Source organism: Protomyctophum bolini (assembly GCF_963924005.1).
Source record: "Protomyctophum bolini genome assembly, chromosome: 7".
Taxonomy (NCBI): domain Eukaryota; kingdom Metazoa; phylum Chordata; class Actinopteri; order Myctophiformes; family Myctophidae; genus Protomyctophum; species Protomyctophum bolini.
The window spans coordinates 32701742-32714286 of NC_137868.1; the positions used below are offsets into that span (position 1 = coordinate 32701742).

General features: G+C 41.5%; 2 protein-coding genes across 3 annotated transcripts in view; both read left to right on the forward strand.

The window, feature by feature from the left end:
• The window catches only part of LOC308318654 (delta-1-pyrroline-5-carboxylate dehydrogenase, mitochondrial-like), a gene marked incomplete at both ends in the record, with an annotated part of 1674 nt that extends 918 nt beyond the window's left edge, over nucleotides 1-756 (forward strand). The window contains one exon of the mRNA XM_080768278.1: nucleotides 1-756. This exon is cut by the window's left edge and continues 918 nt beyond it. Within this exon, the coding sequence (XP_080624404.1) occupies nucleotides 1-756 (756 nt within the window).
• Nucleotides 757-3344: 2588 nt separating this feature from the next.
• On the forward strand, nucleotides 3345-7289 carry LOC308318162 (uncharacterized protein). Of its 2 annotated transcripts, none has more exons than XM_080767590.1 (5): nucleotides 3345-3482; nucleotides 3967-4001; nucleotides 5318-5872; nucleotides 6000-6111; nucleotides 6466-7289. In XM_080767590.1, the coding sequence occupies exons 3-5, from the start codon at nucleotides 5409-5411 to the stop codon at nucleotides 6799-6801; spliced, it is 912 nt and encodes a 303-aa protein (XP_080623716.1). In that variant the 5' UTR covers nucleotides 3345-3482; nucleotides 3967-4001; nucleotides 5318-5408; the 3' UTR covers nucleotides 6802-7289. The 2 variants fall into 2 exon arrangements, with proteins under 2 accessions (XP_080623716.1, XP_080623715.1); XM_080767589.1 differs by having other exon boundaries at nucleotides 5351-5872.
• Nucleotides 7290-12545: the final 5256 nt, after the last annotated feature.

A 12545-nucleotide genomic window follows, 5' to 3' on the forward strand; every position in this document is an offset into this window, starting at 1 on the left:
GGAGAGTGCGGCGGGAAGAACTTCCACTTTGTTCACTCATCTGCGGACATTCAGAGTGTGGTGACTGGGACTATACGTTCAGCATTTGAGTATGGAGGCCAGAAGTGCTCGGCCTGCTCCAGGATGTATGTACCCGACAGCAAGTGGCCCCAAATCAAACAGCATCTCCTGGCCATCCACAAACAGATCAAAGTGGGAGATCCTGTGGATGACTTCAGCAGTTTTTTCTCAGCCGTGATTGATGATAAGTCTTTTGCACGTATAAAGAAGTGGCTTGATCGGGCAAAGTCCTCCCCTAACTTGACTATCATCGCTGGGGGAAACTGTGATGATAAAAAAGGCTACTTTGTGGAGCCCACCATCGTTGAAACCAAAGACCCACAGGACTCCATCATGTGCGAGGAAATCTTTGGGCCTGTTCTGTCAGTCTATGTTTACCCCGAGAAAAACTATAAAGAGGTGCTTCATCTGATAGACAACACCTCCCCATACGCCTTGACAGGGGCTGTGTTTTCTCAGGACCAGAATGTGATTAAGGAGGCAGCCAAGATCTTAAGAAATGCTGCAGGGAACTACTATGTGAATGACAAATCCACTGGCTCTGTTGTCGCTCAGCAGCCATTTGGTGGTGCCAGAGCTTCAGGAACCAATGACAAACCGGGAGGTCCCCACTACATTTTGAGGTGGACATCGCCACAGATAGTCAAGCAGACTTACACCCCACTCACAGAATGGAAGTACCCCTACATGGGCTGAGAAGTTAACAAAGTACTATATAACCCCATCCCAACCCTGCCCCTCGACACTTATCTAACCTGAAACCTTTACCTTCATCATAAGCCATGTAAGTCTGCATCTCCTGTCATACTGTACCTTTTGACCATCAAAGTCACAGTTTTACAAACAATTGTATTTAATAAATATATATTTATACTACCAATATTACTATATCAATAGACTTTTGTTGGTGTCAAATGTAAGTCACTCATCGGTGCTGTGAATAAAACCAAAACAATTTAGCCTTTTTTCTGCCTTTGTTTATCACATGCATTCACTGCATTGCTATTATGTTTACAGCCCAATAAATTGTCTTAAATGCAACTGGCGTAGCTAAATGTAACCAGGTGTGAAGAATTCTACTCAAAGAAGCATTCACACACACTCTGTGTCAACGTATGAATTTCACATGACTATTCTGGTGGCATAAATAATGCATATTGGAAGGTACCTGCGGGACATAAAATCTGCCTTTCTGCTGTGAATGGCATTGGCCCATGGACATCGAACATGTCTGGTCTATGACATATCTATGAGCCAAGGGGGTGGACTGCAATATATTGGATAGATTAAATCCTGTTTCCGTAGGCTGTAATAAATGCCATCCACACGTGCGACCAGCCGACCATGGCTCCTGAGTGAGGTGAGTAGAAACTAGAAAGCAAGGAAATGACTCCTAAGGTCCACCACTAAGTCTGAACCAAGGGGCCATCCTCTGCAAGGAAATGGACAGATGGCCAAGATATCATGACCAACTGAACCATTGCTCTGGGCAGCATCAGCAACAGCAGGTGTCATGTATTCCCATGCTTTTTGTTCTTGCTTTAATGTACGTCTCTCTGGATTAAGAGGCTAAGAGCGTCTGCTAAATGCCTAAATTGTCAAGTAGTTATGCTAGCAGCTAGTCTAACCTCTTCTATGTCAGCAGATTGTGTTTCAACAAGGAGGGACAATTTGAGCAATTAATGAGTCAGTAGGTCAGTAGTATTGGCATACCGTAGTTCAGCAGTGAAATAAGCCAGGTTAAAACCAGTAGGCTGAAAGAAATTAAATTAAAAGTACCAATAGTTTACCAAAATGTCAAATGCAGTAAAATCCAATTGGTTTAAATAAAAAATCACACCTGTGTGAAGTGAGGGGTGCTCTTATCATTTTACCTCATCTCATGAACAACTGAGTGATAATTCAAGCTTTTCGTACAGCTGCAATGTTGATGGTGAGTTTAACATTATTTAATACAATCAGATAGGACTTTTCTGTTTGGATGAATGGGCTGTCAATGGGAAATTGCACCTACTTACCACCTTGCTGAAAATATGGCAGAAGAGCCGCCATTGGACTGGCCTCATGAAGTGAACGGAGCTGTCGTAAGTTACTCTCTCATCAGATGCAGGGCTGTCAACACTCCTGAATCTGGAAGGAGAATAAAATAAAGGCGGAAGCCGCAAAAAAACATTAAAAAAAATATATATAATATGTATGCCCCAAAATCTATAAATCTCAAACTATTAAGGCAACCGGCCGGTTCCACGCACTGCACAAGGTGCCTTTTTTCACTTGATCACCAGCCCCTAAACGTCTGTGCACGCCACTGATGACAGGCAGTTACTGCCGTCAAAATATGACCCCCTCAGTCAACAAACACTTGAAGGACAGCTGGGGCTTTATAAGATGAATACAAAAGTAATATCAACATCTTAATACTGTAATAGGGTGTCCTCTCATCTATAAGACTCTAGCTCAAAGGCCTCACTCACACCTTTGCAACATGCATACAACATTTGTCTTGTGTCTTGTCCGTGCATTTCCAATGGAAGTCACATGGTTTGACAAAACATTTTTGTTTGATGGCTGTGTTGTGCCCCCCTCCCCCACATAAAACAAAAATGTTTGGTCAAACCATGTGACTTCCATTGGACATGCCATTAAACACGGACAAGACACAAGACAAATGTTGTATGCATGTTGTAAAGGTGTGAGTGAGGCCCTATACATCTAGCGTACAACAATGTTGCATGGTAGATGTAAAGTGTCATGGTCGCCCCAATGCATTTCCAATGGAAGTCACATGGTTTGACAGTGACACAACATTTGTTGTACGGCTTTCGGCTGTGTTTCGACTGCCCCCCCCCCCCCCCCTCCCCCTCATACAACAAAAATGTTGTGTCAAACCATGTGACTCCCATTGGAAATGAATTGCAGCTTGCAACAGTCAACAAGTCTCATGCATCAGCTATACAACAATCTGTTGTGCAGGTGTGAGTGAAGCCGGCTACCATGAAACAATGTTGTATGTATCACACAAAAAGAATACATGTAAAAAAGTGAAATCGAAAGTGTGATGATGACACAAATAGATGAATATTTGGAACTGGACAAAATTGAAGCTGATATTAAATTGGGTACTCTCCTAATTGGCTGAAACTTTATTTTATTTTCTGTTTATTAAAGAGCTGGATATCCCTGTCACTGAACACACAACTGTCACTATCACGACGTCATCTCCTCTTTCACTACAAGTCCCGTCGTCCCGTGCGCGGTCAGACGTACATGAGAGACGAGTCCTCCACGCGTTCCGCTCACTGGCTGGCTGCAGCAGCACCAAATGAGGTTCTTGAATAACACATCGGGCATGTTTGTATGGCTCTCAGGACACCAGGAGTCAGGACACCGTTTTGTCCATACCTTATCGTATCATTTGAAACGTATGTATCTTTCTGTTTCGGATCCTCCAACCTAGAGTATATTACGTGTCTTCGGTAACTTAGTGTTCCGGTCTGTTCTGGGAGCTAGCCTTGCTAGCTCTTTAGCAGCTAATGTTAACGTCAAGGAGTCGGTCAGCAAGCCAAAGTTGGCGTCAGTTCAGAATCAGGCCTTTGCCCGCCTGTCAGACAGCTACTGTGGCGCACAGTCTCTGGCAGAGCAAACGAGACGCTTTCCGTCCAAAATGAAAGAACCAAAAACTAGCTATTAGCTTCTTGTCCTCTAGGCAGTGTCCTCGCAGGCAATGTCAACTAGGATGCCATGCGTGGTGTGAAAAGTCTGCATCTGTAACCTTTGCATAACAAGCCACACTTGTTTACTCAATGTTGTAGTAACGTGATAACATTAAAGTGAGTCTTTACTTAAGCGTCATTTCCACAAGCTTACAATAATCCTCATTAACTGTACCTTTCTTTTTTTTTTAAGGTGCGGTATCCATGTTTTATGAACCATAGTCAAAGGTATGACTATTCTGATGTCACATGTTTCATTATTGCCATCACTGTGCTTAAGAGTGCAATGAGGAAGTGAGTTATTATGACACCATAACCTCGCCCACCAGGCTTTCCACCAATGACACCAGGATTCCAGAGTGCACCCATTTTAAGCGCACATGCACCCTAAAATATGTCCAGGGCAACTAAACTAAACGTACATTTACTAATTTAGCAGGACTGTGGTATATGTGGCCACGCTTAAATTATGCTGGAGGGTAATATGGAACAAGTTGGTCAACACCAGTGCAACCAACCAACTAAAGTTAGCCCTCTGGACATGTATTTTTTTGCACAATGGCGTGTGTCATAAAGATAAATACTGTCTCAAGTTGATTAAACACACAATTGTGTGTGATAAGTAGTAGATCAAGTAGGAAATGACTAAACTATCAACCTCAAAATGCTCCGGTGAGTGGACGAGGCATAGGCTACTGTGTGTACTCTGCAGGGACGTGATGCCCTCAATGTCTTAATATAGCCAGTTTAATCTGGATGTGATGTCTGGTACCTACTACACGCATCTGTGTCAGCAGCTATGTATAAATCATTGTTGAGGAGTCAAGGCAGAGTTGCATTGGTTCTATTGAGTTCATATAAAGTCCATCTAAAATGCAGGTGTTATCACAGAGGTATTTCTGAGGGGCAGGTTTGTTTTTAGTTCAATGTCAATTATGGATTCATTCATAAATTGATATTGATATTAACCTTATATTGATCAAGTAACCGGCTAGTTGATAAGCAGTGTTAAAAAAAACAATCTTAATTTGCCTAATAACACTTTCGGGGGATTAGCCATCCTTCCTAGGCTGCCAGGATTGATCTACCAGTAAGACGCGCAAACGTGGGAAGCGAACGCAGCTGAGACCCTGCAGATCATGTCTGTCTGTCTGTGTCCCGCTGTTACTGTATATGTGGACCTGGCCCCTTTTGTGCCCATATATGGAGCTGAGTGGACCTGGCCCCTTTTGTGCCCATATATGGAGCTGAGTGATTGCTGATGCAACACACTCCATATTTGGATAGCGGGACAGACACACACACAGACAGACATGATCTGCTAGGTCTCATAGTAAGTGCTCACTGCGTTCGCAATTACCTTTGGAGCATACGCCAATACGCATGATGCAAATTGGCTGACTCGTAGTGACAATGACCGTGTCATAGCCCGTCAGCTTAAAGTCACACATTGGAAATTGACGTCTCACAACTCACACACATGCGTGACTGTACCCTAACGCCGGCTTTACCTGTGTTTTATTAATGTTTTATCTCAAACCTAGGAACCTGTGAGTGTACATCACAGCACTACAGAGGAACCTGTGAGTGTACATCACAGCACTACAGAGGTTTGTGGAGGCGACTACGAGGATAATGATGCAGCGCGTCCTATCCCAGAAGATTTCGCGGCAGGTTGCTGCGGCGCGCTTGTTGCTGGTTGGCGTGTCTGATCCTCCCTTGGCAGTGTGTAGCTGTGTAAAACGCCTGTACCCCCTCGCAGCTCAACGCTGGTTATCAACTTCTGCCACTAGCAAGGCAGCCCAACACCCAAAACAGCACCAGGAACCACCAAACGAGCCTCATCCCGGCACCACGCTTCAAGCCCAGGCAGGCAGTAAGCCTCATCATGGGGAGCAATCTGGGACACAGGTCCCCCACACGACTGCTACCTCCACCACAACTGACGACTCTTTAGAGTTGGACCCCCTGCAGGACACTTCTGTTGGTCTTTACCAGAGATTTAAGAGGATGTTTAAACAATATGGAAAGGTGATGATCCCTGTACATCTGTTGACATCATCCGTCTTTCTTGGAACGTACTACTATGCTGCTATGAAGTGAGTGTTGTCTTCATGTCTGAGCTTAATAGCACTTAGCTACAAAAATAATAATTATAGATCTATAGATATTTATTTTACTTTGTTGTGTGAGGTAGTTTAAAACTCTGCCTTTTATTTTCTTCAGAGGTGTGAACGTAGTGCCATTCATGGAGATGATAGGTTTTCCAAACTCAATTGTTGACCTTTTGAGAGATTCTTCTAGTGGCTATCTCATAACCGCCTACGCCATGTATAAGGTACATTGCAATCTTTATTCTTTATTACAGCATTACACAAAATATCTGGATGCAAAGATTTTGGTGTTGCAAATGCTCATTTCCCTTATGCCAGGATAAAATATATCGTCTGTCGGGTGGCAAACTCGTGTCCAAAACCTTGACTTTTCAGGATTCGGATAAGAAAATGCCAATAGCAGATTGAGAAGCTCATTACGCGTCACTTTGCGGTGTTTCGAGCTCATATAACTGCTACTTTTTGATACTTTTGTGTGACGCTGTAGTATGATCAAGTAGGGCATTAATTCATTCATCAGAAAAAATTCAAATATGGAGAGTATCTTTGAACTAAACTTGGCTTTTGTTTTCCTGTAGCTTACCACCCCCCTCAGATACACAGTGACTCTGGGTGGAACGTCGCTCTCAGTGAAGTATCTCAGGAGGCAAGGCTACATGGTCACACCGCCTTCGGTCAAACAATACTTCCAGGAAAACAAGGAGAAACTGAGTGAAAAAATGGAGGAGACAAAAGACAGGTTATCGGAAAAAATGGACGAAACCAGGGAACTCTTCTCAGAGAGGATTGAGGAAACGAAAGAACGGCTGTCTGAAAAAATGGAGGAAACAAAAGATAAGTTGTCAGAGAAACTGCAGGAAACCAAAGAAAAGGTCTCTGATGGAAAATCATTATTTGGAAAGAAAACCGATTAGATTAGTCACAACTGGCTCTGAATATAGTAAATCAACCTAAAAATGTTTAGAGTCAGTTGGGGGGAAAGCGTGGGCACTTCTGTTTCTAAAATAGGGATTTGCACTATCATTGTCCTAAAATTTCACCATAAACATATAGCCTGTTATGTCATTGGATACCATCCCTATAGGTGCCCATATCAATGATGCACTCTAAATGTGGAATAGACGATCGCTGATTAGCAGGTACATGACTATGCTACACTTTTGCTTCTGTTCATCCAAGACTACTAGCACAAAATATGTGGTTCGTAATTGTTATGTGGTAACCTATAACAATGGCCACGTTTGAGGAGTAAACATTTCTCAGATACTTTGCTTATGCTGACATCGATGGAATTAATTGTTTGAGCTGCTAAGGGTTGAAATGAAAATCACGTAAAGGAATGTTTTGCCTGTGTGACAATGCAATACTAGAGACTTAACAGAAACATGCTAATGCTTCAGATGGTTAAAAAATAAAACATGAAGATCACGGTTCCTTCTACGGTGTAGTCCATCCAAGCCTTTCTGAAGGCTGTTTTATCAACCCGTTTTTGATATATGAGAAATTAAGTTTCCTAATGTATGTTTAATCTGATAGCCAAAGCTAATATATTGCATTATTTTATTTTAGTGTCTGTACTTCCTGATTATTGTTGACTGAAAATTGGGATTAAAATGGGATGTGCTAAAAGCAAAATGATTGATTGTATGAAAGCTACCTGGTGTGAAAATGGTCAACATTTTACAAGGACATGATTTACATGTAAAGTATGATCATTAATAAGCTACATACCAATTGAAGTACATTGGTATTTAGAAAATGGCCTGTACAGCTGTCTAGACATCTTTACTTAATAAACTAAACTGGCAGAGTGGCTAAGTATCTAAAATGTTTATGCGTTCTATTAAGTAGGCTATATGAGTTATGACAAATTATGGCAATTAAAGGCTGGATTTTGTAAAAAAATATATTGTTTTAATATTTAGAGCTGCAGTCTAAGTTTAATGTCTTACGTGGGAATTGAACCCAGGTATCCTGTTAGCCCTGGCCCAGTGCTTACAGCGAGTCTGACACCAGGGCTAGTATCCTGTGTGGGAGACCAAACCTTTACATGTTTTCTAATTATGAGCAGTACACCAGATTGAAAACGTCCCAATGGAAAAGTAGGGAGACCACCTCCCAACTACTGCAGATGTATTCATTATCATGAATTAACGCTACTCTACAGGTTGATTCAATAAAATAAGTTCCAGCTTGCACCTTTAAACATTGAGGCTGTTGACCTGTTTAGCCAACTAAATTTATGAAACAGTTTTTCCACTGTGTTCATACAGAGCACATACATACCTTTTTTAAAACATTCTGCAAAATTGGACCAAGATATCCTGCCCCATTTCTAGGTGAGCTGGATACTTGGAATATTTGTATAGGATTTACTATATCATGGGGTGCCCCAGTCACTTAATGGCTGCATGAGGCTCACATTCCACATATTTCATGGTTCTTTGGTCGGATATGGCTCATTAGTTCCATGTCTTACTCCATCTTCACCAATTATCACGCTCCACTGGGTAGAATCTACATCAGAAATGCAAAACAAATATGTAAATTATGCTGTCGCACATGCTGTGCTACATAGTACATACAGACATGGGTTGACACTTACCGGTGTGTTGCATTGCTTGGTTTATATGCTCCTAGTGTAAAATCTAAGTTACAATGACCTCTGCTGTCCAAACGTATGAACAACTGATTCCACAGTCCCACTGCCACCTGTCTGTTCTCCCAGATGTGATAGAGGCCAGAGGGTTGAGATTTTCTAAATACCAATAGGCCTAAGATTCTCCTTTGGGAAACCAGGCTCAGATCAGTGAAAGGGTTAGAAAGAGAAATAATCATAATCCATCATAACACAACATTATAATCAAATGTCATGTGAATATTTCTATTTCTAAGCCTTTCACTGATCTGAGCCTAAACAGTCTGGAAAACTGAAAATCTCAACCCTCTGCCCTGGGTGTTCACGTGGCTCTGAAAACCAGGCCCCTGCAGGGCGACTGGAATCTATCAATATGTTTGAGACCTAGTATAATGACTTAAAAAATGCTTTGACAACAGTATCATTTTGAACATCTTTATAGCGTTATTGTTTTTTTGGGGGGGTTTTTAACTTTTGACAGCAGAGATTATTTTACTTTTGCAGTTTAAAAAGGTTTTGGCCAGAGGAATTGCAAACATTTATTAAAATAGATTTTTCTATGCATCCTTCAAACCTAGTCATATATTGCAGTGATCCGAGTTATGGCAAATTTATGTAAACACTGCTGTAGCGCTCCATTATGTATGCAAATTATTTTTTGACTATTCTCATGCCATGATGCCAGAACTCTGAACAGTGTTTGTGTGACGTTTAGTTCCCGATCTGCCCCTGTAGAGTTCGAATCAAATCAATGAACCACAGTAGTAGAACTGGGATGGGGGCATTGATGGTTAATAAAATATAAAATATGCACTCTTGGGGCATTTAATTATTCAGGTATGAATTTTGAGGGTTCTGTTCTATACTGGAATAAAAAGCAGTTTATCCAAATCTCACAGGGGCCCCAGACTTTTGGGACCCCAGACGGTCCACCCACCTTGCCTAATGGGTACATCTCTCATGTACTCATGCGCCAAAAATAACAGATCTACAAGATCTCAATAGATTCCAGCATCTGACACTGTCGTAGGTGCAACATGAACTGGGATTTTGACTCATCACTTCATTCTTTCTTTCCTTCTCTGTCATCTCTTAGCTTAATACTAATGGGTATTAATATTATGCATGTAAGAACCCTACGATGTCTACTGATTTTAAATGGTATATATATTGATGACTTCACAGCAGGGCATGGGTGAGGGCAAAATTGCCATGGTTACCCAGGCCAGGGTATTTAAGCCTAGTCCCTGATTGAGCACAGGTGTTGCCGACAGGCAGAGGCACACTGTTTTGAACTGTGTTTGTTAGGCTGATGGTCTCTGTATGCGTTAATGGAAGTTTATGTTTATTTCATTGTATTTAAAATCAGTAGACATCGTATGGCTCTTGTAGTGCCCAAAGCCCTATACTTACAGTTACAAAGCACTGCTGGTTACTGACGGTTAGGAGGTTGTTCAGACGTGTGTAGAAGAACTGAAGTCCAAAACGTTCCCATTCAGTTGGTATTAAATCATATTTATTCAAAGTCCAAAGCCCTATATTTCAGTCTAGAAATGAAATACAATGAAATAAACATAAACTGCCATTAACGCATACAGAGACCATCAGCCTAACAAACACAGTTTAAAACAACATGCCTCTGCCTGTCAGCAACACCTGTGCTCAATCAGGGACTAGGCTTAAATACCCTGGGTAACCATGGCAACTTTGGCCTCGCCCATGCCCTGCTGTGATGTCATCAATATATATACCATTTAAAATGGTGGGTTTTCAGACTACGGCGGAAGATTGGGAGTGAGTGCAGTCAGAACTGCAGCATCACTCCCAATCTTCCGCCGTAGTCTGAAAACCCACCTTTTCAGACTCCATCATGGCCCATAGCACTTACCCCAGCATGTTATGAAGACAGCACTATAATTGCATTGTATGTAGTCATAGCACGTCATAGTACATATGTATAGCATAGTAGTTTATATGTATAGTTTCATTATATAGATATTCCACTGTTACTTTCTTAGCTTACGCATGTTTCATGATAAATGTTTTTATGTGATGTATTCCCATGCTTTTTTTGTTCTTGCTTAATGTAAATGGCTCTGGATTAAGAGCGTCTGCTAAATGCCTAAATTGTAAATTGTAAAATCAGTAGACATCGTATGGCTCTTACAATGCATGATAACCTTCCAGCACTCTCACTACTCTAAGTGTGTGGGAGAAGGAAACATGCAAACATTATGGTTCCACCTCACAAATCCTCTCTTCCAGTATGTTTTTTTCTTTATAAGTGGGTTCATAGAAAGGACACAGAATATGCCAAGGTTTTCCCCGCCCTGTATGTTTGTAATTGAGGCTAAGTGCTTTGAACATTACGTTTGTTTCATTCCACTGCAAATATTATGATAAGTTGCCAGATGGGTCTTTCTATAAACAAGATAGGTTTACTGCTGAAATGTACAGTAACATTAAAAAATAAATTTCTTCTGTAAAGTCCAGGCCCTCTACCAAAATATTTGGACAAAAAACAAACTAAACGGGGTGCTGGGTGGCGCAGTGGTGCAGTGGTAAGGTCCCTGCCCACAACCATGGAGGCTGTGCGTTCAAATCGTCCGTGGTTCATCTGGCTTTGTTGGGCGCCTGTGCGAACACGATATTGTGATCCGATCACTGTATGTACAGGCTGGGGGAGTCAGCAGGGAGTGTTGGAAAGTAACTGAAAAAAACGTATTACTTAAAATAATACCAGTAAGACGCCTGAGGGCGAGAAGTGACCTCGCGTGCACGCATCCGTGCACTTAATCATAATTTCGTTGGATAAGATTTTGTCCACAATTCCATGCTGCATTTAAGTGGTACCATTAGGACAGGGATACTCAAATAGATTTACCTGTGGGCCACATTACAAAAATGGCAAGGGGCCAGGGGCCAGTAGATAAAATTACGACATTAATGATACTTGATAACTTCTCTCTTTCAATTGCTTTATTTTCGCAAAATGTATCAAAGTACAATGTGCATGCACACAATATGTAAATAAATAAATGTGTTACATTTTCTTGCATAAACACAAAGAGCTGTTTCCATAACTGCACAAATTATTGCACATAACATGAGTAGCTGTTATAATAACATAACATGAGTAGCTCTTTGCCTGCCTGCCTGTCTGTCCATGAGTAGTTATTTGTCTGTCTGTCAATGAGTAGCTGTCTTACTGTCTGCCTGTCTATGAGTAGCTGTCTGCCTGCCTGTCTATGAGTAGCTGTCTGTCTGCCTGCCTGCCTGCCCAATTGTCTATGAGTAGCTGTCTGCCTTCCTGCCTGTCCAGCTGTCTGCCTGCCTGTCCAATTCTCCATGAGTAGCTGTCTGTCTGCCTGTCTATGAGTAGCTGTCTGACTGCCTGCCTGTCCAATTCGCCATGAGTAGCTGTCTGTCTGTCTGCCTGTCTATGAGTAGCTGTCTGCCTGCCTGCCAGCCAGCAAGTTGGTTAACAGAAAATAAATTGTTATGGCTGAGTAAAATAAAATACAATAAACACAATTTGCCTGAAAATAGATTACCCAGCTATGACCTTTTTCATGAAAAAAAATGAGTAGTGATATGGCTGACTGAGTAAAATAAAACAATCTACCTGAAAATAGATAGCTATAAGTGAAGAGCAATTTCCGCAATTTCCGCAATTACCATTTCCGCAATTTCCGCAATTTCCATTTCCGCAATTTCCATTTCTGCAATTTCCTCAATTTCCATTTCCGCAATTTCCGCAATTTCCGCAATTACCATTTCCGCAATTTCCGCAATTTCCATTTCCGCATTTCCACAATTTCTGCAATTTCCATTTCCACCATTTCCGCAATTACAATTTCCGCAATTTCCATTTCCATTTCCAACTATTAAATAGAATTCTGTCCGTTTAGCTATAAAATTATGTCAGGGAATAGGGATACACAGTATATGTCTTTCATTTGCATTGCATCTCCCCCCCCCCCCCAAGCTTTTATTTTCGTTCGAGTAATAGTACAACTC

What these genes read in the sequence shown, in the direction of transcription:
- LOC308318162 (XM_080767590.1), top strand. Translation starts at nt 5,409, where the DNA reads ATGATGCAGCGCGTCCTATCCCAGAAGATTTCGCGGCAGGTTGCTGCG. An exon ending in TACTACTATGCTGCTATGAA is followed by an intron (nt 5,873 to 5,999) that starts GTGAGTGTTGTC and finishes TATTTTCTTCAG; the next exon opens with AGGTGTGAACGTAGTGCCAT. An exon ending in CCGCCTACGCCATGTATAAG is followed by an intron (nt 6,112 to 6,465) that starts GTACATTGCAAT and finishes GTTTTCCTGTAG; the next exon opens with CTTACCACCCCCCTCAGATA.